Consider the following 26,867-nt stretch of genomic DNA (forward strand, 5'->3'; position numbering starts at 1 on the left):
TGTACCTACTATGGCTCAAGCACTGTGCTGAGTGATTTATGTTATTTCTGATCTTCACGACAGTCATCTAAGGTGTGTGGACTAGTTGAATTTGATTGCATTGTTCATTCATTCCCTTGACAAGTATTTATTGAGAGCCTGCTCTGTGCCAGGTGGTAGGTGTCCAAGGGGGAACAAAAACAGAGCCAGGTACGGGTCTCATGAGCTCACAGTCTGGCACGCGGAGGTGTGTTATAAACTTTGAAGGGATGGCACATATATTCAAGTCAGCATGCCACTCCACAGTATAGAAAGACGTATATGTGCATACCAGCCCTGTCTCCTATTTTGTCATCCCCAGTATGAGCCATTTAAACCAGACCAGCTTCACTGGTTATTTCAACCATCTCAAAATCTTTGCTAATGCTCTCCTTCCCTGAATTTATCTAAGCCTTATCCACCTTCTCTTCCATGAAGCCATCCTGGATTGCCCTAAACTACAGGATTTATCCTTTCTTGAATCAGACTGGCCTCTTTCAGTGGTTCGTGAACAGAAACTTAATTCAAAATGGCTCCATTGAAGAAGCAGCATATTCACCTATTTAACTGATCCAGCAGTAATGGCATCAGACATAGCAGGATCCAGGGGCTCAAACGAGATTTTCAGGCACTGGTTTCTCTCTCCTCTAAGCTCTGTTTTCATCTCTTCGACCCCATTCACGAACTGTCTCTCTCCCCTTCTAGTAGCAATATGGCCCTCCTTCCATCCTCTCAGCTTCCTGCCCAGCAGCAAGTGTGGGAGTCTCCTTCCCAGGATTCCTAGCAAGTCTCATCGCATCTCATTGGCTCTGGCTCCGTCACATGTCTGTCTCTGAACCAATCACTGTGGCCCTGGGATGTGGTGTTTTGATGGCTTGGAAATCACATGCCCACATACTCCTGAGCGGGAGGAGGGAGTGGGGCGTGGCAGTAGCAGCCCTGTCCTGGAGCCAGACTCCGGAACATGGGCTGGGAAGTAGAGCACCAGATAGAAGTGAAGAGTGTCCGCTGGCAGAGAGCTGACCAGCAACACCATATTCCATCCCCTTTTGGAAACACCAGTGCATTTGGGATCCATCCTACCCATGAGAGAGAATCACGACTGATGTGTCCACTTACGGAGTCTCGTCAGTCTAGGCTCTGGTTGGCAGAAATCACCTGGGCACTGCCTTCCTCATCTCCTCCCCGACTCCGCACCTCATCCTGCACGTAGGAGGCCTCCATCACCTCCCAAGTAAATTAATTAATGGGAGGATTTAGCAACCCTGCTGGACTCCCCGGAAATATAAATTATACTTTCCTGGAGCTGAACACACCATTTTTTCTCTTGCCAGCCTCAGCGCGCACAGATTCTCCAAAACCTAGAAAATCCGCTCCCTCGTTAAAATTCCTCACCGTGTCCATACCAGGTCTCAGAGCAGCCCGATAATCAAGTTACCCAGGGGTACGCAGAGTCCCCGTGGAGCTGAGGATGCACATGCACCGGCTGCTATTTTGCCCCATTTCCTGGGGCACACACACATACACACACCTCCCCCTGTGACTGAAGTGGGAGGATTCCTGGGCCCCCCATTACCAGAGGCCCGGGAACAGAGGGTGCCCTTTGGAGTCAGTGCTGACTCAGGTCCAGGGTTCAAATCCCAAAGTAGCAATGGGGCCTGGAGCCCCAAAGAGAGCAGTTATGAGCTCCAAGTGGCCAGCCAGGACAAAGCCAGGAGTCCGCCCCCCAACCCCCGTGCTCCACGCCCCACTCTCTGGGAGGGAAGGTGCCTCTGTTAGGGTGGGAAGCTCTTCCCAAGCTCCCCTCAAAAGGCCGTCTGAGGACGCTGTCCGGAGACACTAATCGTAAAGGCAGGCCAGCACCACAAAAGGAAATCCTGATGGCCTTCCAACTATCATTGTACAACCCTGAAGCTGAGAGTGGGTTTTAGTTGGAAAAAAAAAAAAATCAAAAGAAAAGCAATTGTCATGACACGTGGAAATGGTATGAAATTCAGATTTTCGCGTGCATAGATAGAAGTTCACTGGAGCACAGACATGCCGTTCCTTTTCACTGTGGCAGCTGTGGCTTGACAATGCCAGTGATGAGACATCTGGCCCGTGAAGCCTCAGGTACCACCTTGCCCTTTACAGAAAGGCTTTGTTGACACTTAGTAGAAACCACTACATATTCCTCTCATTCATAATTTTGTTGGTGGAGAAAAAAATGGACCAGACAAAAAAAAAAAAAAAAAAAAACGCCTGAGCTCTAGCTCTAAACTCTTTGCTTATGAGTTTTGTGATCTCGGTTTTCCCATCCGTAAAGTGGGCCTAATATCTAGTTCTCCAAGTCACTGTGAAAGTCAGTTGGGCAAATGTCTGACAACAGTAAGAGCCAATCTTCATTGTGAGTGGTCTCGGTGCCAGACCCCTTGCTAACTCCAGGTGACCCTTGAACAATGTGGGGGTTGGACTGCTGACCGCCCACACACACACAGTCAAAAATCCACATAGGACTTTTGACTCCCCCAAAACTTCTAATAGCCTACTCTTGACTGGAAGCCTTACTGATAAACAATTAACATGTATTTTGCATATTATATGTATTATATATATCGTGTTCTTACAATAAAAACTAGAGAAAAGAAAATGTTGTTAAGAAAACCATAGGGAAGAGAAAATACATTTATAGTATTAATTGAAAAAAATCCACATGTAAGTGGACCCTCAGAGTTCAAACCCGTGCTGTTCAGGGGTCACCTGTAGGTGCTTTATTCACTCGGCAAGCCTTTGCCACGTGCCCACATCCATCCCCGTCTGAAGGAGGGACTGTTATTGGGCCCATTTTTTAGATGCAGAAATTAAGATGCAGAAAGGCAAATGGTTCGCCCACGACTAGCAGGTAACGAGGCTGGGACTGGACCCCGGCATTGTCTGACATCCTTCGCCAGTTCCCTTGCCGCCTCCTCACCTCTCTAATGATGATGCTTTTCCGCCATGGGGACAGGGACCCATGGCCACATCCCCAGCCCTTCACAGAGAGCCCAGCACCCTAGGAACAGGCACCCACCAGGCATTGGTTAAGTGAGTGCATAAATAATCACTTCAGCAACTCAGAAACAGTGGCAGAGGCCAGCCTGAAAAATAAGGCTGGGAGGCCCATGTGCCAGCCTGTCGCCGAGCTCCCCTGTCCCCAGAAGCATGCCCTGCACCCCACACGCACTTCCTTTTCTCCCCAAGACGTCCTATTGCTAAATGACTACTTGAGGAAAAGGGACACTTTGGCCCAGAGCCACACACTAGCTACCTCCTCACACACACACTGCGGTTCCTCTCAGCTGACTGACCAAAGTCGGTGGAGATCAAGATGGAGCAGGGAGGCAGGGATGCGCCCACCCCTGGCTCTTGCCCAGATGTGGCTGCTAAGCTCTGGGTGGAAGCAAAGTCCCCGGAACCCCGGCATCATGGCCCGCCTGCAGGTGTCGCAGGCGTGGGCCCGGGGGAGCCTAGCTCCTGAGCTCCTCATCTGGGAGCAGGCGGGCCTGGCCCAGGACCGAAGGAAGGTGAAGGGTGACTTCCTAATGGTCGATCAGCCAGTCTGCACGTTCTAGAACATTCACCTTTTGGCCTGCATGGTCCTCCCACCTGCTGCACCCTTTCTGTTAATAGCTCTGAATCTAACTCCTTCCTTGGGGCTGGCCCCAGGCACCCCAACTCAACTTATCCAGAACTGGATTCAGCACCTCCACTTCCCCCAACAGTCTCTTTCTCCTGGATCCCGACCTCTGTTCCCTTCACCCAAGCCAGAAACAAGCGATTGGGTGGCCTGACTGCCCCCCTCTCATGCACCACCGCATCTAGTCAATGCACACATCCTAAGCACTGAGTCCCCTCCCAGCCGTCACTAGACCATGCTACTGCCACCCTGGCCCAGGGACCCCTCATCCCTCACTCAGACACTTGGAGTTGGCTCAGGTACTGTGTCCACAGGGATGCCATGTTCTCATTGGCCAGCAACTCACTGCCCACCCCTGGAGTTGGTAGTGTCACCTCCTCCAATCCACGTGGATGAACAGGGGATGGGGATGCAGGTATGAGTGTCAAATGTCATTGCAGACACCACCACCACCACCACCACCACCACCACCACCATTATCCCCACGCAGCTAACAGGGATCAGAAAAGGCTTATTGTAGGAGTGGCTTTGAGGAGGACCAAGGAGGGCGAGTAGGTGGCTTTTAGATGTGCAGAAAATCTTTCAGGCCACCAAGACAGCCACAATATTAGCTGACTCTTATCAAGAGCTGGCTTCAGGCAGGGCACTGTGTCAAGAGCTTTACGTCTCTTAGCGCTTGAAACCCTCACACCGGCCTTGAGAGGCCAGCTGGGTATCACCCTCATGCACTTCTGGACAGGCAACATCATGGAGACTTAGGAACACCCCGTCACCCTCCTGCTCACTCCTGTCCCAGTCTGTGCCCGCCCAGAAGGGAATGGTATCCTGAGTCTGGTGCTCATCACTCCCACACATGCGTCCATTCTTCCACCCCATACGCAGGTATCGCAAACAGTACACAGTACCGTTCTGTGTGTTCTTAGACTTTCTATAAATGGCATCGTATCATGTACATCCTTCTACAACTTGCTTTTCTCACCTACTATCAGGTCTGTTAGATTAATTCGTGTTGATCCGTTAGATCTAGTTTATTCTTTCTCACTGCTCTGTGTCCTCTCCTGGGAACGGATGTTAATGGTGGCTTTGAAAAAAAAAAATCTTTTACTCACAGCCAGACAGGCACGTATATAGTTCTGAAATCGAATAGATGAGTTTATCATAAAGAGCAGCAGCCCGGTTCCCACCCCACCCGCCACCAGAGGCAGCAAGTTTCACCTGGTGGACCGGTTCCGATTCGCCCCCTGGAGGCACTGAGCGTGGTTTCCTGTTGGTATCTGGACCCCTTCCTTTTTAGATCCACAGTTAGTTACCTTTGTCATCTTAAGAGCTTTGCTAACGCCTTTGGGTCATGTTCCACGACTGTCCTGGCAGCTCTTCGATTGACATATTATTATTATGTAGTAGGTTCTATAAGCCCCCTTATAAAACCTCTTTTTACTCCTAAAAATTCATCATAGACAGTATTCCAGGACGAGCACATAGAGTAGCAAAGTGACTTTCTCCTGGTCGTGCCCTCCGTCACAGCTCCCAGCAAGCACTTTGAGATCCGTTCCCCTAGATTCTTCCGTGGTCCTTAAAAACACATGAAAGTAGGGGTTAGGCTTCTCTCCACTCTGCCTCCCTCCCTTCCCCACAAAAAAAGATAGGGTCTCCCTGGGTCTGACTCTGTAGCATGTTCTTTTTCTCAGCAGCGCCTCCTGGAGACTTCCCACCTCAGTAACTAGATTCGCTGCCCTGTTCATGTCTACACAGCCTATAATGTCTACACAGCCCACGTGGCGTGCATCATTCATCTGCCTGCTGCTGCTCACCGCCTTACCAGCACCACTGCAGTGACCGTCCTCATGTGTATAGGTGTAGGGTATGAGTGTGCCTTAAGACGTGTGTCCGTAGATGCACACGTACACCAGTGGGGTGTGTGTGTCTGTGTGTGTGTCTTAACAGTTTCGTTCAAGGTAGAAGCTGTAGCTACATCTTTACTTTTTCTTCTCTAAAATAATGCCTCTTTTTTGAAAGTGATCATTTTGGATAGAGCTGCTTCCTAGGAAGCGGTGGGTAAATTTCAAGACTCATTACCTGCGAGAGAGACCAGCAGCTGAAGATCTGCCAAGTTCAGGAAGAGTTCAGGCACATCTCACGTCGTAGTTGAGCTTGGAAAGCCCTCAGTCCCTGCCATTACCTTTCCATCAGCTCTTCTCTCTTCCGCCCAGTATCTCAGTGGGTCTCATGACACCTACCTTGATGCTGCTCCCTGGGTGGTCCCTGCATTGTACCTGCTGCCAGTTCACCCTCTTTCTGTTTCTCAAACACACAGCAGGCTCCTCCCTGCCTCAGAGTTCTTGCATTTGCTATTCCCTCTGCCTAGAACTCTTCCCTGGATTCGTGGTTCTCAGTCCTGGCTGCACATTTAAATCCCCTGGGGAGCTTTGAAATAATAGTCCAAGGTCCGGGCTGAATCAGAGGAATAAACTAGAAACTCCGGGAGTGGGCCCAAGCATCAGTAAAGCTCCCCCGAGGATTCCAGCAGCTGAGATGAACCCCAGTGATCTGTATCTCCCCATGCCCATCTCCCTGTCATCAGTAGGTCTCAACTTAGATGTCACCTCCTCAGAGTGGCCTCCCTGATTGCATCGGCTAAAGTCCACCCCCCACCCCAACTCCCCCTTACTCTTGGTCGCATCTTGTCTTATTTCTTTCATCCATCACACCTTGTCACTGCCTTGGGTCTTTGTTTACACGTTTCTCTGCTCCTGCCCCCAGCACAGGCTCTCCAGCCGTGCAGGTCTTGGAGGCCTGGCTGCAGCATGTACCAGCTGTGTGACATTAGGCAAGTGAGTCAACTACTCTCATGTTTTAATTTCCTCTTCCAAAAAAACAGGGTTTATTACCATCACACACACTTTCTAAGGTTATGTAAGAATTAAACAAGCTAATACAAAGAAACACGGAACAGTTCTCGGCACACCATAAGCACTCAGTCGCGTAAGCTGTTATTATTTTAATATCTATCGTGAATGAATGACCGATGGCAGGTTCTCGCCCGTCCTCTCTAACCCCTTCTCTGCTTGCTTTTCTCTGCTGTGCATAGCATCAGTCGACATTCACGTGTTTTGCTTGCTGACTTATGACCTATCTGCCCCCCAGACCGTCATCTCTGTGAGGGCAGGAATTGCCTGTTTTGCTTGCTGCTGTGTCCCCGATGCCCGGCACGGTGGCTGGCACACGGCGGGCGCTTGGTACAAGTGGTCAGCTCCTCGCGTGTTCTCCTGTCCCTCCCCACCCTCAGGATTACCTGACAGACCTCGTCACCAACGACAGCGTGAACTTCTTCCGCACGTCCAAGAAGATGTACCCACACAGGCCCGTCCTAATGGTCATCAGCCACGCAGCCCCCCACGGCCCCGAGGACTCAGCCCCCCAGTACTCACACCTCTTCCCCAACGCATCGCAGCACATGTAAGTTTCGGCACCTTCCTGCAGAGGTGACAGTTGACAGGAATGCTTTGGTCACATTCATAGAGCAACGATGACAGAGCTGGGTTGAAGAACCCAGGAACACACAGCTCATCTGTAGGGAAACCAGGGCACAAATGCAGCCAGGCTGGCCAACAGGCCAAAGCAGGGGACGAGCATCTTTAACTTGGGACTCCATCCTCCCACCAAGAGGTCTGTGGATTGGACTGTATTTTAGTATAATAGGTTTCCTCTGTAATCCTGTGTATCTTGTTTTATACATTTTGAAGCATTCTTTTGAGGAGGGGTCCGTAGCATCATCAGACCACTAACCTATTCTCCCACCTTTGCTAAGCGTTGACTGTGAGGCAGGCTCTCTGCCGAGCCCTTCACACGGCCCCGGGCCCCTGAATGTGCACAGTGACCCTGGACGTGTTAGCTAATGAATCAGCCTGCTAATGAATCTAGCAGCTGCAAACGACAGTGTGTACTCTCTCGCAGTGTCCATGGTTCAGCTGTCTGGGAGTGGCTTTTTTGGGAGGTTCTGGCTCAGGGTCTCCTAACGTTATAGTCAAGGTGTCAGCTGGGGCTGCAGCAACCTGAGGTTTGTCTGGGGCTCACCCATGTGGCTCTTCCTCTCCGTAGGGCTGCTTGGGTGTCCTCACAGCATAGTGTCTGGCTTCCTACAAATGGTGGGGGAGGAAGAGAGGAAGGGAGGGAGGGAGAGAGAGACAGGCGGGAGAGGCAGGAGAGGTGGCAGGGAGGCCGACGTGGAAGCTCTAGTCTTTTCTAACGTAATCTGGAGGTGACACCATCGCTCTGCCGTATGCTCCTGGCCACACAGACAGTACTCCTACAGTGGGAGAGGGGCTGCACAAGTATGTGACTGCCAGGGGGCTGGGGGCCACGGAGGGCTGTCTCGGAGGCTGCCTGTCACACTGGGTAGTAAAGACGAGGAAACAGGCACAGAGAAGTGAAGTAACTTTCCCTGAGTCCGCGCAGCTGCTAATGGCAGAGCCAGGGCTCACGTCCGGCTCCCGCTGCTGCCTCCCATCTCCCTGCCCGCCCCTCCCGTCCTCTTCCCTCCAGCTGGCTAGTAAATCTTTCTGGAAAGTTCTGCTTTTCTCTGCCTCAGACCATTTCCTGCTAAGCAGTGACACTCAGCAGCCTCTGCTGTGACATTGGGGCCACAAGGACAGGGCAGTTTGGACTCTGACCGAATATTCCAGGTGTTTGCTTTTCGTTCCATTCAGAATGCTTTGACCCCCTCAGGCCTCTCGCTGTTCTTACTTTCTGACAGTGCCTCAAAGTGGCTCAGGGGACAAGGGGTGTGTTAACCTTCTGGCCCCCTAGTCTTTGGGGAGGAGGATTTGACGGAAGGTGATGGACTACATTCCAGGGGCCGCCTCTGCACATCTGACTTGCCTGCCACCCGCCCTCACTCCCCCCGCCCGGATGCCAGCCTCCCCCAGCCCACCTTTCCCACCTCCATGGAAGGCTGGCCTTTGCAGGAGGGGCTCGTGGCCAGTTCAGTCCCACCTCAGGGAGAAGCTGTGGGGTGGGGGCAAGAGACACTTTGCTTCTGTGGCTTCTCCTTTAAAAGAGATGCTGGAGCCCCCTGCCCCCCACCCCCAGCAGCCCTGGAGTTTCATGATGAGATTTTATGACATTACCTGCTCATTTATTTTCCCTTTGAAATGAAAATTACAGAAATTGAACATGAGCAGCGGCTGCCTGACTCAACCAGAGAACCCCTCGCCTTATTAGGGATGTGTTTGGAAGGTCTCTTATCTCTGGGGTATAATCATTTCCAAAACAAAACCAAAAAACAGACAGTTCTGCAGCTGGGATGTTTAGTTATGACAGTCAAGGGGGACTGAGGAGGGGACAGAGCCCTACATGTCGGGTTGGAATTCCAGATCTTTCTATCAGGAGGCTGCTATGAGAGACTCTCACCCATCAAGCCTGTGCCCTGTTCCTGGGCTGGGCCTTGCGGGTTTTCAGAAAGGCTCCTTGATGCCTTGTTATTTCCTTTTTCCTCGCTCCACACACACATGTGCGCACACAAAGATACAAACAGATACACACAAACACACAGATACAGACACAAATACATCAAGATACAAATAGATACAGACACACAGATACAGACACACATAAAGATACATATACACATTCACAAATGCACCCACAAACATGTACACACAAACATATACACAGATACACAGGCACACACAGATCAGACACACAATTACACAAGTGCACACACAAACCTGTACACACAAAAAACACACATGCAGATACAAAGATAAACATATACACAGATAAGCAGAGACACACATAGAAAGATAAACACAAGTACACACAAATACACATAGATACACACAAAGACACAGATGCCACAGACACACAGGCACATACACACACATACAGATGTGCATACACACAGAAACATGCAAACATGCACAGAGAACCACGTCCACAGACACCAGCCCCCACAGCTGTGTTTGAAGTGTGGCATCTGATTGTGGGTTCACGAGCCTCTCCTTTTATAATCTGTGGGAGCCAGGCCAGTGTCAACAGCCTGGGGGCGAGGGGGCTGTGAGGACAGAGTCGCCCTCCCACCACCCCCCAGCGGAGAGGCGGGGAGGTTCCCCGTCAGGCCCCACTGTGAACACACCAGACATTCCTTGGATTCCTGAGGAGCTGAGGGTTGCAGCTCTGTTCAGCAGGCGGCTGGGTTCCTGTGAAAACGCCACACCCTCTCTGAGGGAGCCTGGCCTCCTGCAGGTGACCAGTAAGCTGGCACTGGCCCCAGGCGGGACCTGGGCTCTGCAGCCTCCTGCCTGTCAGAGGAGGAGCCGCTGACCCCTGACAGACACCCCAGCTCCCAGCTGCTCTCAGGGCAGACACCAGCCTCGTAGACTCTTAATAGACTCAGAGGCGATGGCTCAAAATTGCCTTCTGGAATGCGGCCCCTTGGGCTGCCGGAACCATTTTCCCACACGTCCAGCAGCCCTTGGTGCAGCCCAGCCCCCAGCAACCCCTGCCGGCTCCTCGGTGGGGGCGTGGCGGGGGCTTGTTCCCAGGAGGCTCCCCACGAGGGTCAGGCCCCAAGCTGCCCCACAGGAACACACCACAGTTCTCATGAGCAGAGGAGGCCGGGGGCCGGGTTGGGTTTAGTGACAGGAGACCCACGGGGACTGATAGTGAAGTCCAGAAGGAACCTGGAGGCTGTGACGCACCTGCTCTGCATAGCAACCGTCTCCATAACTGTCAGGCTGCCTAGGCCTACAGCATCATCGCTTCTACCCTGAGAACTTTCCAATATTTGGGAGGCTGTAAAGGTTCTGATGTGGCCTGCGAGAGGGAGGGGAGTTCAGCCACTGACACAATGTGTTTTGGCTTCCCTCACACCCTGCAGCCCCTTGCTCCCTTAATGTCCATTTTGAAAAGCCTTTTATCTTCAAGCAATGAAAACAACTTTTATTTGTAGCTTTGCCTGGGGCTCGGGTAAGATCTGGGAGTACCTGGCCCTCAAATATCAGACCTAGTGGGAGGGGCGCCCACTATTTGTGGGTTTTAAATAGAGCTTCCTGTCCATGGTGTCCCCCATCCAGAATCCCCCTGTTCAATAGCTCAGATCTGCTCTCGGTTTGGGACAGAGTAATATGTTACTGGAATCATCTGAAAACTTCCGAGGCCATGGACTGAATTAACCCAGGTGTTTTTGCTGCTTTGTCCTCTAGCAAGAACGTCTTGGCCAAAGTTTTGCTCAAACACTTATGGACATGAGGGTCTCTGGTCAGGGAAGTGTTTATGTGGCCAACCATACCCGCTTCTGGAGTTCACACCCCCAGTTCTGCTTTTGGCAAGTTAGTTCCCTTACTGGGCCTCAGTTTCCTCATTTCTCACATAAGAATAAAATTAGCAGCAGCTCCTAAGATGATTACGAATATTAAATGAGATGGGATAAGGCAAAGCTGTGCCCAGCACACAGAGCTCAGCGGAGGTCAAGGTTATCAGATTTGTCTGTCATCACAGCTGACCCCACAGCAGAAATCTCGGAGTCCAAGGGCTCTAGCACTGTGGGCAGCACCCCAAACTTCTCAGATGCTCCATTTTCTTTCTTAAATGGGAGGGTAAACCAAACAGAATGAATAACTGTGACAACTTAAGTCACAGAATGTGGCGTGTCCCCAATGTACACAGTCACAGGCCAACCTCAAGACGTTGGCCATGCATGCATGACTCATTTACTTTTTGAATCAATTTCCTTTTTTTTAACCAAAATCTATTGCAAAAGGAAATTCTGAGTCGTGCCATAGCGTGATATTTGTCACTTGCTGTCTGCCCAAGGTCACTGAAAACTAAACCCAGCACTGCGAAGGCAGAATCGGGCGCTGTGCCCGCCGAAGGCCTCGAACATGAGCCTCTCTAACCCTCTTCCCACTTAAAAAAAAAAATGTGCAGCTCGCCGCCCGCGTTCATTTTCCATCAGGCGTAGGAATGGCGCCTTTTCTAGGATTTGACACGTTCCGCGATCCAGCGACTAAAAACAAAGCTATAAAGTAGAATGATGTCATTTGTTCCTAAAGACTACGGATATACTAGAGCGATGCGAAAATAATCATGAAAGCGAGATATTTCATGGCAGACTTTGGGGGTGAGGTAAGGACAGAAATCCGCGCGTTATCTCGGGGTAAAATGCTGCATCCCCAAGTGCCACCAGCGAGGATCCCCAAAGCAAACGGGGAAAGGATTAAACAGAAAGAAGGGCAATCCCAGACGGGCCTTCAGGACAGACGGGCACCAGGCCGAGGCTTCGGCCTTGTGCCGGACGTGCTGGCAGCTGGAGTGGGAGGGGCTCGCTCCCTCTGCGCCTCTTACGGCCGTCCGGCGCGTGCACCCCACAGACAGACGGACGCTGACCGCACGCTGAGCAGAGGCCCTGACATTCCAGTGTCCGGTTCGCCCCAGACGGGGGCGTTTCCCACCGGGCTACAGACACGGCTCAGGGCGGGTGCGCCCCGGCAGTGTGGGCGAGCTGGGGGCCGGCCCCGCACCCTCTGGCCTGACTGTGTGTGTGTTTGCACCCACCAGCACGCCCAGCTACAACTACGCGCCCAACCCCGACAAGCACTGGATCATGCGCTACACGGGCCCCATGAAGCCCATTCACATGGAATTCACCAACATGCTCCAGCGGAAGCGCCTGCAGACGCTCATGTCCGTGGACGACTCCATGGAGACGGTAGGCCGCCCTCCTCCTGCCGCGCACCTCTCTGCCCTCTGCCCCGCCCCCAGTGTCCTTAGCGGGGAGGCCGGGAGACAGAATGGAAGGCGCTGTTCCAGGCCTGGGGAGAACGGTCCCAGCAGTCCCGACAGGACCCCGCCTTCCCGAGACGCACCTTCTGACTCCGCTCCCTTCGATACAGTAGCCACGCGTGGTTATTTCCACTTTTTAACAGCTTTATTGAGATATAATTCACATACCATATAATTCACCCAATTAAGGTGTACAATTCAGTGGTTTTGATATATGTGCAGAGTTGTGCGGTCATGGCCACAATCGATTTTAGGACATTTTTTAGTACCCCCAAAATAGACCTCGCAGCCCTCAGTCATCACCCTTCAAAGCCCCCTTACCCTTCATCCTTAGGCAACCGCTAATCTGCTTTGTGTCTCCTGCCAAGACCCACTTCGTTCATTCATTCATTCCATTTGTTAAGTGCCCGTGCACGTGGAGTAGACAGCAGGGAACTAAGTGACAAAAGTCTCTCCTGGGATGGCGCTCTCATTCTCATGCAGGGAGACAGACAATCCACAAATAAGTAGAAGAGATAGAAGATGAGAAGAACAGGGACAGGAAGTGACAGGAGGTGGGAAGGCTGCATGGGACAGCCCAGGGGCCCCGCCGAGAGGTGACGGTTGAACCACCGAGGACGCCCTGGAGCAGGAGAGGGTCGGGGCCTGAGACCTAAGCACCTGTCAGGCTAGGGGCGAGAGGGGCCGGGCGCTGGGAGCCCTGGCCTTCCCGCGCACTCACCTGCCGCCCGGGTCCCAGCTCTACAACATGCTGGTGGAGACGGGCGAGCTGGACAACACCTACCTCGTGTACACCGCCGACCACGGCTACCACATCGGCCAGTTCGGCCTGGTGAAGGGGAAGTCCATGCCATACGAGTTCGACATCAGGGTCCCGTTCTACGTGAGGGGCCCCAACGTGGAGGCTGGCTCGCTGTAAGTGTGTCACCCCCCCACCCCCACCCCAGGGCCCCAGAGTCCCAGTGAGGCCTCCGCGCTCCACTGGTGTCTGGGCAAGGAGCAGGCAGTTCAGCAGTGAGCCAGTGCCCTGAGCAGTACACGGTCTGGGCAGAACCTCGGTGCCAAGTGAAACAGTGATCCTGTCACACGGAGTGGATTCTGACGCATTTTATACCCTCTGTCGTGGAAGGAGAGGCCAGGAGCCCTTAGCACCTGTGAAAACAGATTGCGGTGGGCTGTGTGCCAGGGAATCAGGGAGTGGGCTGCGTGTGTGTCCCCGCCAGCAGGTGGGAATGCCACCTTGATTTCTTCTCTGGCCCAGGCACGCCTGGAGTCTGCTGGTTGTCAGGGAGGAACCCCACTGCCTCGGCGAGGAGTGATGGGTGGAAGTGATTGCAAGATCCGCTGACCCAGCTCAGGCTGCAGCACAAAGGGGGCCTGGGTCCCCTCCCGTCCCTCCTTGAGGATCACATGGGCCCTCCGCCAGCATTCCCCGTGGGTTAACCTTTGGGATGACACGTTCTGGCGGCAAAAATGCCATGTCTGGCTTGGGGAGTGGTAGAAAGGCCAGAAATGATAGGAGCAGCTTCCTCGGATCAGCAGGGACATTATGGAGACCAAGTCAAACGGTTTTTCGAAATGCAGGTAAATCGCCGTTAAGGCGATTATTCGGTCTGACTTCCGAATGAGCCCAGAGCTTGAACAAGACACACACAGGCTCTGACGTGGCTTGCTGCACAGTGCCCCCTACATGGGACTGGCACTGCTGTGTGGGAACAGAGACGTTCCCGCTGCCTCAGACCCTTGGTGACAGTTCCAGGAGGCAGGCTGTGTGAGTTCAAGCCCAGCCTCGTCCCTCTGTCTCTGCCAGCCTCCGTCAGATCACTCCCAGTCTTTGGCTCTCTGAGGCCCCACCTGTAATCACAGCTGTAATAATAATAGCTGTGTTTACATAGCGTTTATTCTTCAGGCCCCCGCCTGAGCACTTTGCATCCACCTGATTCATTTAAGCATCACAACAGCCCTGAGAGGTAGATGCTGTTATCATCCGCATTTGATACCTAAGGAAACTGAGGCCCAGAGGGGTTTAGCTGCCTGAGGTCACATGGCACATAAGGGAAGGAGCTGAAATTTGAAGCCAGGAGTCTCTGCTCCTGTCTGCCACTCTGTACTACCTTGAGCCACCCCTGTGAACAGAATTTGACCCACTAAGGGCTGTATAAGCACTGACATCGTGGGTTTGGTCAGCCTCGGAGTCTGCGATCTGGGTCCTGGAACCAAAAACCACACCCCAAGTAGAGAAGAGAGAGTGCTAATGTTCACTTTGGAGCTGAAGACACAGAATATCGGTGCAAGCAGAAATGGCCCTCAAACTGGATAAGACACATAAGATAAAAGGGAATGCAGTAAGTAAAGTAACTGGAAAGTCCAAGGCTAGCCTGGCTTCAGGCATGGCTGGATCCAGCAGTCACGCGACGACATCAGGACCCTCTCATTTTTTTATCCCAGCCCTGCTTCTTTGGAACCAGCTTCATGCTCAGGCAGGCTTCTCTCTCTCTCCCGGTGGCAGAGTCACCATGACGTTCAGCCATCCAGCTTAGGAAACCAAACTGGTTCGAACAGGAGTCTGGGGGTGACGCTCACTGGACTGTCTTGGCTCACATACCCCACTTCCCCGCCCACGGGGTAAATGCAGAGGACCTGCACTCGCACAGCCTGCCTCCCGGACTGTCCAGCAAGTGTCCTTGCGGGGGACATTTATGGCAGCTTGCCTCTTCAAAGCCAGCCAGGGGAGCGTAACAGATGAGGGAGACACAGCTAGCAAGACAGAGTTGTACGTCATGTACTGTAACCACAGAGTGACGTCCTGCCACCTTTGCCAGTTCTGTTAGTTTGTCCCCACCTCGAGGGGACGGATCGCAGGAAGGTGTGAACACCAGAGGGTGAGGATCAGAGGACCCCGTAGAGTCTGTCACAGGCTCCTTGAGCAAAGAGCTACGGCGAGGAGGGAGAAGGCTGTGCCGGGGATCGGAGGAAGAACTTTCCGGCAGAGGGGACAGCAAGAGTAAAGGCCCTGAAGCCAGACTGTGCCTGGCCTGCCAGGGACAGCAAAGGGGCCAGCGTTTGCCTCAGAGGGTCAGAGATGGGTCCAGGGGAAGGTTCGGGGTCTGGGGTGGCTCTTAAAGGTGGGTGCCCTTTGTTCAGATAGTGGGGAGCCGGGAGGGCATTCCTGGCAGAAGAAACAACCACATAGAGGCTGGTGGGGTGTGTCCAGGGCACAGAGGTAAGGGATGGGGGAGGGGTGGGTCCAGCTGAACTGGGCCACAGAGGGGAGCGTTGAGGGCTGAGGTGGTGACATGGTCTCGGCTCCCGCACCTTCGGGGCCTCAGTCCCTGCTGGCCTCCATTCCCCCAGCCTCCCCTCTCCCGAGTGAAGGAGGCTGGGCACCACCGCTCAGAGCCAAGTCCACTCTCCCTGCCGCCCCCAGGAACCCCCACATCGTCCTCAACATTGACCTGGCCCCCACCATCCTGGACATCGCAGGTCTGGACATCCCCTCGGATATGGATGGGAAGTCCATCCTCAAGTTGCTGGACACAGAGCGGCCGGTGAATCGGTGAGGAGGGGAGACAAGCAGGCAGTGGGGGGAAGGAGCGCCGGGCCCCCCACCTGCGTGAACACTTGGCCAAACCGTGTGGTCTGGGGTCCCCCATCCCGACCACTTCCCTGCCCTGGGAGAGAGGAATTTGTGTAAAACTCAAAATAGCAACAACAGGAGGTAACACGGTTGAAGCGCTTCCTGTGAGCTAGGCCTTGTTCCGAGTACTCTGCAGGGGATTTTTATCATGTTCATCTTCACGATACCCCAGTGAGGTAGGCATTGATTGTTATGGTCCCCTTTTACCAATTTGGAACTCAAACCCCAGAGAGGTAAGGTGATTTGTCGGAGGTCCCTCAGCACGTCGGGCCCCAACTCTGGCGTCCAGACCCGAGACTAGAGGCTGCTGTCCTGATCACCATGCTCTGTGCCTTTAACGCCCGATAGCGTGATGGGAACACATTCCCAGGTGTCCTGGAGGCAGAGAAGGGAACCGAGATGGTGAGCAAAACACAGGCAAAATGGGAAGGTGAGCTGAGCCTGCTGGGGACAGAAAAGCAAGGAAACGTAGCCACTGATGTGGCAAGAGCGACATCTGGTGGTCATCATTGTAACTGCCCACTAGGTCCACGGCCCCAGGACCCTGAGTGCTGCAACCTCTTGCTTGCACGTCCTGCAGCTCAGCAGGTCCAGCCCTGGTGGGCGCTGTCCGTTCACATCTGGCTGCCCAGGACGGGGACAGCTTCTGTTGACCCTCCCCCACCCCCGACTGAGATTTTATAAGCTATCAGGGTATAAAATGGCAGGTTTAGGGGGCGGGGGCTGGGTTGGGAGCCACAGTACCTGGGAGTGAGGGGCAGGATGGAAGCTTCCTCTCCCAGCCTGAGTCCCTATCTGGGAAATGGAAATGACAGCGTGACATTGCATGAAATGCATAAATTACACAAATCGAACTATAAAGGGTCAAAGAAGAAAAATCTTCTCCAAAACACAATGTAATTCACCTGAAGTCGGGACAGCCACTCCGTCCAGGGCTGGCCTAAGAGGAAGCGGTCTCCTTCAACACTGGCGGGCATTGTTGGACTTCCACGCATGGCCACGTGCGACTTTGACCTAGGTCATCTCTGCCTCATGTGCCTCCAGACCCGAGTAGGCATCAAAGCCTTTCCCATGCTCAGCTCAGCCCCTCACCCCATCTCCTCCTGGGTCCCCGGGGTCTGTGCTGGCTCTGGGCACCATCCCTTGATGAGAAGACGAAGGTGTGCTTTTTTTTCTAGGTTTCACTTGAAAAAGAAGATGAGAGTCTGGCGGGACTCCTTCCTGGTGGAGAGAGGGTGAGTGCCAGATCGCGAGGAGCCACCCAGGCACCAGCCCCGCCACCCTACCCCAGAAAGCTCCTGGCAGACGCACCTGCACACGTGCTATTAGAGACCTCACTGTCGGGCCGCAGGGAGAATGCTGTCATTGTCAGACCTTCCGACAGTGGCTGGGAACTTGGGTCCACCACTTCCTGACACATGGTGCTACAGAATTTGTACCTATGGTTGATGCAGAATTTGCCTCTGGGGGCCACGTGTTTTCTGCTGCCTGTACAACGTCTTAAATGTTTTTAAATTTATTATCGACTCATGCAGCTTTTTTAAATTCCCATTTCTTGAGTTTCCGAACAGTCAGAAGACGTGGCCAGGCTGGACCTGCATCCTCCACGGAGGTGCCACACCAGGCTAGAGTGGGGTCTGCCTCACAGGCAGGCCACCCGCTCCTGCCAAGCTGAGAGGCCAGCCCCGTGTCCCACTGTCTGCCCCACAGCAAACTGCTCCACAAGAGGGACAGTGACAAGGTGGATGCCCAGGAGGAGAATTTCCTGCCCAAGTACCAGCGCGTGAAAGACCTGTGCCAGCGTGCCGAGTACCGGACCGCGTGTGAGCAGCTGGGCCAGGTGAGGAGGCGCGGCTGGGCCCCTGGGCCAGGGACAGGTGCCCCTCTGCCCTTCCTCCTCTCCCAGCGGCTGCCCCTCCCAACTGCAGCCCAGCAAGTCCAGCAGAGCCAGCGAGGCCAGTGCCCCCAAAATGTGATATTTTGCCTCCCATGTGACACCCAGGATGATGCCGGGTGGTACAGGTGACACTCAGAAAGCAGTTCCTTTCTGAGCGGCCTTTGATCCTAGTGACGTCAGAGGAAAAGTCTTTGGGTATACAAGGGTCGTCAGCTCCTGATCCCGCTTTAACAAAGACACAGCACAACTCTGCACAGCGTTTATACTAACTGTATTTTTATTGTGTTCACTTCTATAGGCTCCTCCTCGTGGCTGACGTTACATTTATAGGAGGAATAGGAAATTGCCTTTTAAAATAAATTTAGGTTTAAAAAAGTGAACTGATCTCAAGAGAAATAGTAAAGAAATTATAATCCAAATAGCATTTACAGATAGCAGAAACGGGCTGATGTTCGGGGGAGTCTGAACTCGGCTTTTCTGAAGCCTGGAAGGCCTGGCGAGAAGGGAGGGGGCAGGGCCTTGGAAAGGGCCACAAGCAGGAGGCAGGGGGAACAGGGGAGGGGACGGGGGAAGGCTGACGAGCAGGAGGGGCAGGCGGGGGTGGCCTAGCCTGGTTCAAGGGGCACAGCAGGTGCACCCCAGCCTGTGGGACGCAACTTTGAGCTCATCCACGGCACTTCGGGCCTGGAGGTGCATGCCTGTTTCTCAAATGAGAAGCAGCAACACCAGGGCCTTCGGATTCCATTTCTCATTAATAAACCTTGCCAAGGCCGAGGCACGAGTTGGGTGGGTTTCTTACTGGCTGCATCTGGGCAGCTCCATCCCATCACTAGACAAGGAATGGGGACCAGCCAGCCTCCAGGCCGCGTGCCCTGCCCAGCGTTTGCTCGTAACCCCCAGGCCCCTCCCCGTGGAGGCCATCCTGCCAGCGAAGCAGCCAGTCTGTGCCACTGGGCGGAGCTTTGGGTCTTGCTGCTCCATTGCAGCTGCATTCACTGTGTGCCTCTGTTGCCTGGCACTGTTCCAGACACTGTCCCAGACACTGTTCCAGGCACTAGGGTGACAGCCTTGATGCCCTCAGCAGGAAGCGCTGGCCCCCCTATAGCTGACATTCTGGAGAGAGCTCGGCCGTGGGTTTGTACAGAGAGCCCAGAAGTGGTTTCAATTTCAGTTCTGAACTATAAGGAATAGCCAGTGAGGCCAGGGGGCCTTTACCCCCTGAAATTGTTGTCAAATCCCCCGCACCCCAGAGGGTAGGGGAGGGGCGAGGGGAGGTATCTGTACCTCCAGACAGATTATCAGGGCATACTACATGGCCCAACAGAGTGCTGGAGGTGGGGTTTGGGGCCTAGACCAGCAGGGCAGACATCAGTCCCTGGCCCCTGGACTTACAGCTGTAGGACCTGCAGGATCCCTGTCCTGGATGCCCACCCACTGCGGGATGCAGTTATGGCCCCGCTGGCTGGGCCGGCCTCTGAGTGCTGTTTGCATGTCATAGCTCTTGCTGTGGCTTCTAGGAGTGCCGTGTCCCACGTGGGATCCACGCTCTCCAGCCTCAGTGCTTCCCCGTGACCGGGACTCACGCTGTTCCCCTCACTCCCTTTTCTGTGCTTCTCCCACAGTGGACGGGTGTCTGTCTGTCACTGAGTGAATAGTTCCGGGAACGGAGCTCCTTGAGCCCGTGTCCCCACCAGGGCAGGGAGGGGAAGTCTCAGGGTGGACAGAAGCCCCGGGGGAAGTGGACGGGCCAGCCAACCAAGCCTCGGTGCCTGAGGCCCTCGCCGTGTCTTGCAGAAGTGGCAGTGTGTGGAGGACGCCACGGGGACATTGAAGCTGCACAAGTGCAAGGGCCCAGCGCGGCCTGGGGACAGAGCCCTGTCCAACCTGGTACCCAAGTACTACGGGCCGGGCAGCGAGGCCTGCACCTGTGACGGCAGCGACCACCAGCTCAGCCTGCCTGGACGCCGGAAAAAGTTCTTCAAGAAGAGTGAGTGTGGCAGCCTGGGAGGGGAGGGCTCACGCCTGTGGAGCCCCATTCGTTCAAATAGTCAGCCAGGGAGCTGGCGCCGCAGTGAAACCCCTGACGATCCACCCATTGCACTGGCTACAAGGGACGGGAGCGAAGAGGGAAGACGATCAGGGGGTCTGAGTGTGCCAAGCGCTGCGAAGGGCAGTAAGGTAGCGGGCGGAGACCAGCCAGGGGCCCATCACGCTGCACTGCGGGCTCCGCACTCTGAGACAGGGAGCCCCCAGAGGGTTTGAGTCGAGCCAGGGTCAGATTTGTGTTTCCAAAGGTCCCACCCCTCCCCACCGGCAGCTGCCATGTCAGCGGGCTGGCACGGGGCAGGAGCAGAAGCAGGAAAACCGGTAGGAGCCTGGCCCTGAGCCCTTGCGAGGAGCCGCGGGGACTTGCGCGAGGCTGGCCGGGCTCCGGCAGTGGGGAGCAGGGAGGGGGCCACCAGGACAGGCTGCGACCGCTGGTCCTCAGTATTCGCGGAGTCCATATCTGCAAGTTCACTGTCTCCCTGCAATTTATTTGTAGCCTTCCCACCCCACCTCCCCTCCCCCACCCAACCACTGCTCGAGGTGCCGTCATGGTCGTTTGTGGGCACGTGCAGAGCGGCAAAAATATTTGAGTCGCCCAACGTGCATGGCCCCAGCCGAGGCTGAACGAGGAGACGCTCTGCCTTCTTGGCTCAGCTTCATCCTCTACGCAGGTGTCCTCGTCACGTCTCTATAGTGTCACGCTTCTCACGTTTGTCCTTTTTCCAGTGACTTCCTGTTTCAGACAGCCCCCGCACTCAGGGCCGAGGTGCTGAGCGGTGTTCCTGCAGCGGGAAGGCCGTAGCTGCTGGAGATACGCGGGTTAGATAAGCTCGTGTGAGTGATGGAGCTGTTGGCCATGACTTCGGTGTTAATGGACCAACAGCATGTAGTCAAGGAGGCGTCTTTCCACAGAAACACACACAAAACAGGGTTATGGGACCGGAGGCTCACAAGAACCTCACCCTGTATTTCCCCGAGAAGCAATGGTTCACAAATTCATGTTTACGGTGATTTTATAGAACAGAATTACTGCAAATCACGAGAACAGACTAGGAAGTGGGAAAAAGCCCCCCACCCCAAGTGCAGAAGCTGTCTGAGCCTTCACATGTCTCCCCCAGCAGGGGCTGAAAGAGCACAGGCAGTTAGCCAGCAAGCAGGGAGTAGAGAGCCCAAGTCCTCTAGATATGGCTGGGAGACTCAGCTGTCACCCTGAGCTAGTCACGGCCCCCTTCCAAGCTCAGCTTCCCAGGGGAAGGATGACCCCTGCCTGACGTTCAGGTGAGAATGCTCCCGAGCTTTGACAATGCCCAGCAGGCTGCTGGGTGCTAGGACTTGGTCTCTGTGAGACCTGGTCAGCTGGCCATAAGTGTCCCCTCTGGAGCTGGGCAATTTCCCCTGCTGCCCATTGTTCCGCGCCTCTAACTCAAGGACAGCCAAAGCCCAGTGAGACATTTTAGTTCTGTTTTTTACCTGTCACAAAATATACATACTACTATTCACCATCTTAACCGTTTTTAAGTGTAGAGTTCAGTGACATTAAGTACATTCACGCTGTCATGCAGCCATCATCACCTTCCGTCTCCAGAACTTTTTATCTTGCAAAACTGAAACTCTACAGCCATTAAACAGTGACACCCCGTCATCCTCCCCCAGCCCCTGCAACCACCGTTCAGCTGAATGAATTTGACTACTCAAGTACCTCACGTTAAGTGGAATCATAGTATTTAGTCTTCTGTGCCTGGCTTGATTCACTTAGCACAGTGTCCTCAGGGTTCATCCATGTTGTAGCATGACAGAACCCCTTTCCTTTTTAAGGCTGAACGATCGTCCCTTGCAGCCTGATGAGGGCCTGGGGGTCCACTGGCCGGCTCTGAGGTCTCCCCGTGGTCCCTCAGCAGAGAACAAACACCTTCCTTATGGAGCGGATGGGTCTGTCCTGCTGCAAACAGCACTTCCCAGCTGACGGCCCCCATTTCATTCCCTCACAAGCTGAGCTGTAACTACCAAGCTAATCTTTTTTAGCAAATATAATGATTGGTTTCTAGATTGGATTACACAGCTAACATCTCCTCGCTTCAACACATGGCACAGAGGATAAGCTTTAAATAATACTAGAACTTGAGCCTCAATGAAGTTTTTTTTCCTTTTCCTATTAATGCTCAGAGGAAGGAAAAAGGCACCTAAATAGCCGAGGCTCAGCTCAACCCCTGGCTTCGTTGGAGGACGGAGTAGCATCAAAGCCCCGTTTTGTGTTCACTGTACAAGCACCTGGGAGCACAGTTGGTTACTCCTCATGACACAGGAAAGACGGGGTCACACAGCCCATGTGGGGATGGAGCCCCGTCTCCTGGCCCAACATGCTTACCCCTGCAAGTGGCTGCCAGCGAGATGCTTTCTGTCTCTCCTTTCCAGCAGCTAGCCTAGAGCACGGGGGTTCCCCAGAGGATGCTTGGCAATGAGGAGACATTTCCGGCTGCCATAATTGTGTGGGGTTAGGGATGCTAGTGGCACCTAGTGAGGAGACACTGTGGATGCTGCTGAACATCCTATGATGCACAGGTCCGTCTCCCACCTCAAAGGCCTATCCAGCCCCGTAATGTCACTGGTTTTGAGGTTGAAAGGCCCAGGCCTGGGGTAGCCCGGACCTTGGCATGCTGCACTCCACTGAGTTGCTGGCTGTGGCCCAGGAGAGCCGGGCAGAGCCAGCCCACCCGGAACAGAGGAGAGCCCCAGGACCAGGAGGAGGAGATGGGGACACTGGGCGTGGGCGCAGCGCCCGGTGTTTATTCTTTTAATCTTCGAGTCCTCCCAGGTGCCAGAAGCTAAGGCTGCAGAGTCAAATGAGAGAGATGCTGATCAGACCTCGTGGATGAGACAAGGTGTAAGCTAGTTAACAAAATGGGAAGGTCACTTCCCTCAGTGAAAAAATGGATGGAGGAAATGAATGGGGATGTAACCAAGTAGAAAGAGTGGCAGCTCTAGAATGGGTGGTTGGTTGACATTTAAGAGATAGCCAGGTGTGGAGAAGGGACGGGCCTTGTGACCAGCCAGATCAAGTGTCCGTCCCTGGGGTAAGAGGAAGGCCCTGTGAGTCCCAGCCCAGAGAGCAGGCCATACCACACAGGGCTCTAACAGGCCCGGGTTGTGACTTTGGGTGAGAACGTGACAGCTGCGGAGTCCCTAACCACAGAGCAGCTGCTCGGTGCCCACACCGGGTGCTGAAAACTTCACCAGTTCTGTTTCATGGCACCCTCTCAAGAGCCTTGTAAAGCAGGTACCGTCTTGAGAACACAGCTCCCCGGCCTGTGGTGGCTGTGCCTTTGCTCAGAATTTGCACCCGTGTAATCAGATCCTAGAGCCTGACGTCTCAGCCGATGGGTTATGAAGCCCCCTTCCCACTACGTGTGGAAGGGAGGGCACCTCTGGGACCCTGGAAACAAAGACAACTAGGCTGACAAGGAGAGTGAGTGGTGTGGCTTCGGTCCAGGGAAGGGTTTACACCGGCTGGCTGACCTCTTCTCCGAAGGGCCAGAGCATAAATATTTGAGGCTCTGTGGGCTAAACTGTCTCAGTCTCAATTACTCAGCCCCGTCACTGCAGCGAGAAAGCAGGCATGGACTCAGCGAAGGGATGAGAGTAGCTTATTTACAGAATCACGCAGAGAACCGAAGAGCTGGGGACCCCTGGGTTTGTGGCTGGGGGTGGAAAGTGGCAGCTGGCTCCCGAACAAGCAAGACAAAGCAGCAGAAAGAACCCAGTGGGTCTGTCCCATGGCCTCTTGGGCGGGTGTGACTTGTTCCCACAGGGGGATCAGCTCGGTAGTGTTTCAGGGGCCCAGTCCTGTGGCTTCAGGGACACTGGACTCAGGAAAAAAGCCAAGGAGAAAGCTGCCCGAGGCCAGAAAAGGCCTGAGGCTTTGCCAAGGAAGCGATGCCTCTCCTGGACCTGGGCCCTGGGTCCTTCAGCCCATCAACTCTGATACAGGGAGTCTGAGAATTGAAAGATGCCAGTATCTGCCCCCAATAGGTGGAGCAGCAAGACTGGACCCTGCAGCCCTAGGCCTGGTCCAGAAGGGACTCCCGCACCGCCGGCTTCCAGCCAGTCCTCAAGCCTTGGGCGCCACCTGGTGGTCACATTGAGCCCAACAGAAACCTGGGCCATGACTGCCTCCAAGCCCCCTCTAAAAGGCTGAGGGCTCCATGCATGCTGGGGCCAGACCTGAGTGAAATGCAGGTTTAAAACAGGGGTGGTGGGGACTGTGGCAGACTGGAGAACACACTGCCAAGTCTATCAGCGCCGCGCATCAGCTCCTACCGCCGTGCAGGTCTGTAGACCCAGTCAGGCACATTTTGTATTTTCCGAAGCCGGAAATCTACACTCCCATGTGACTACCCACTCCCATTTTTCTTAATGTTAGCAATTTGATCAAATTTGTCTTTTGACATACTATAGAAGATATGAGCAATCTGGGCTCTGATTTCTGCTTGCATACCCTCAGTTTACAATAGCTGACTTGAGCTTAGAAAAAGCGTTTCTCGGCCCCGTCTCGCTGCCCACCTGGTGGAGAGCATCCGGCTCACCGCTGGGGAAGCTGAGACTCGGAGAAGCTAAGCAACCGCCCTAAGCCTCTCTCTTTTTATCCAGAAGAATGTGCTTCCTGGCACTTTTTTCTCCAATTAACGAGCTCAGGGTGGTTTTTTATTGCAGTATAATTGATATATAACATTAGTTTTCGGTTGTACAACACAGTGATTCAATACATGTACGTACTGTGAAATGATGACCAAAGTCCAGTTTGACATCTGTCACCGTAGTTACACATTTTTTTGTGATGACGTGGACTCTCAGCAACTTTCAAATATGCAGTGCAGTGTTATTAAGTATAGTTACCATGCGTTACATCTCCAGGACTTTTACAGTTGGAAGTTTGTACCTTTGACCCACTTTCCCCATTCCTCCCCCTCCCCCCGCCCCCGCCAACCTCTGGCAACCACCAACCTGTTCTCTATATGAATGAGCTCAGGGGTTTTTTGTTTGTTTTTCTGGGTTTTTGTTTTTAAGATTCCACATAGAAGTGAGATCACATGGTAATTGTCTTCCTCTGATTTATTTCACTTAGCATCATGCCTTCGAGGTCCATTATGTTGTCCACATTGCCTGCTTTTTATGGCTGAATCATAATTCACGTATTATCTATACCACATCTTTATCCATTCACCCGCCGATGGACACAGGTTGTTTCCCCGTTTTTGCTATTCTAAACAATACTGCAGTGAACATAGGGGTGCATGTATCTCTTCAAATTTGTGTTTTCATTTTCTTTGGATAAACACCCAGGAGTAGAATAGCTGGGTCATAAGGTGGCTCTATTTTTAATTTATTTAGAAACCTCGATCCTGCTTTCCATAGTAGCTGCACCAATTTGCTTTCCCACCAGCAGTGCACAGGGGGGTTCCCTTTTCTCCACATCTTCACCAGCACTTATTTCTTGTCTTTTTAATAATAGCGGCCATTCTGACAAGCGGGAGGTGCTATCATTGTGGTTTTGATTTGCATTTCCCTGATGATCAGTGATGTTGAGGACATTTTCATTTATCTGTTGGGTATCTGTATGTCTTTGGAAAAATGTCAGTTCAGATCCTCTGCCCATTTTTTAATCAGATTGTTTGTTGCTATTGAGTTGTATGAGTCTTTATACATTTTAGATATTAACCCCTTACCAGTCATAAATGGATATTGGATTTCATCAGACGCTTTTTCTGCATCTATTGAGATCATGTGATTTTTATCCTTCATTTTGTTAATGGGGTGTATCCCACTGATTTGAAAATATTAAACCATCTTTGCATCTCTGGAATAAATTCCACTTGATCACGATGTATGATCCTTTTACTGTATTGTTGAATTTGGTTTGCTCATATTTTGCTGAGGATTTTTACACTCTTCATCAGGGATATTGGCCTGTAATTTTTTTTTTTTTTTTGTGGTGTTCTTGTCTGATTTTGGTATCAGAGTAATTAATGCTGGCCTCGTAAAATGAATTTGAAAGCGTTCCCTCCTATTTCTTGGACACGTTTGATCGTTCTTAATCCTTCTTTGAATGTTTGGTAGAATTCGCTAGTGAAGCCATCTGGTCCTGGACGTTTGTTTGTTGGGAGATTTCTGACCACTGATTCACTCAGGCTTCCAGGCCCTGCTCACCAGCCACCCCTCTGACGCCCACAGAGTACAAAGCCAACTACGCCCGTAACCGCTCCATCCGCTCCGTGGCCATCGAGATGAATGGTGAGACACACCACGTAGGTCTGGATGACGCACCCCAGCTGCGCAACCTTACCAAGCGGCGCTGGCCAGGAGCCCCCGAGGACCAAGATGACAAGGACGGCGGGGACTTCAGTGGCACTGGAGGCCTTCCGGACTACTCAGCCCCCAACCCCATTAAAGTCACCCATCGGTGAGAGTCCAGACAGAGGTCGGAGTAAAGGGAGCCGGCTTGGCCCTTGGCCAGGGTTCCCCTCACGCCTTCACAGCCACACATGATCCCTTCTCTCGAGCAGGTGCTACATCTTAGAGAACGACACGGTCCAGTGTGACCTGGACCTGTACAAGTCCCTGCAGGCCTGGAAAGACCACAAGCTGCACATTGACCATGAGGTGATGGGAATCTGGGCAGGGAGCGGTTTCTCGCCACCACAAGCTTGGCGGGGCCACCAGCCACACGGGGAGGGAAGCGAGGCCCCTCCAGAGCCCCAGAACCCCAGCCCAGGGGCAGGAGCGTCAGTCCCAGCATCAGGCAGCTGTCCGCAGCCGGCCAGCGTGTCACATCGCACCTC

General features: G+C 53.3%; 1 protein-coding gene across 1 annotated transcript in view; it reads left to right on the plus strand.

The window, feature by feature from the left end:
• The first annotated feature begins 3,461 nt into the window (after window positions 1–3,461).
• The window catches only part of SULF2 (sulfatase 2), a 29,967-nt gene continuing 6,561 nt past the window's right edge, over window positions 3,462–26,867 (plus strand). The window contains exons 1-10 of the mRNA XM_011369389.2: window positions 3,462–3,560; window positions 6,840–7,129; window positions 12,230–12,380; window positions 13,194–13,369; window positions 15,882–16,010; window positions 17,270–17,326; window positions 17,802–17,931; window positions 19,783–19,975; window positions 26,260–26,488; window positions 26,592–26,860. Coding sequence (XP_011367691.2) covers window positions 3,462–3,560; window positions 6,840–7,129; window positions 12,230–12,380; window positions 13,194–13,369; window positions 15,882–16,010; window positions 17,270–17,326; window positions 17,802–17,931; window positions 19,783–19,975; window positions 26,260–26,488; window positions 26,592–26,860 — 1,723 coding nt within the window. The remainder of the gene's footprint in view (window positions 3,561–6,839; window positions 7,130–12,229; window positions 12,381–13,193; window positions 13,370–15,881; window positions 16,011–17,269; window positions 17,327–17,801; window positions 17,932–19,782; window positions 19,976–26,259; window positions 26,489–26,591; window positions 26,861–26,867) is intronic.

Source organism: Pteropus vampyrus, unplaced genomic scaffold, assembly GCF_000151845.1.
Source record: "Pteropus vampyrus isolate Shadow unplaced genomic scaffold, Pvam_2.0 Scaffold147, whole genome shotgun sequence".
NCBI lineage: Eukaryota > Metazoa > Chordata > Mammalia > Chiroptera > Pteropodidae > Pteropus > Pteropus vampyrus.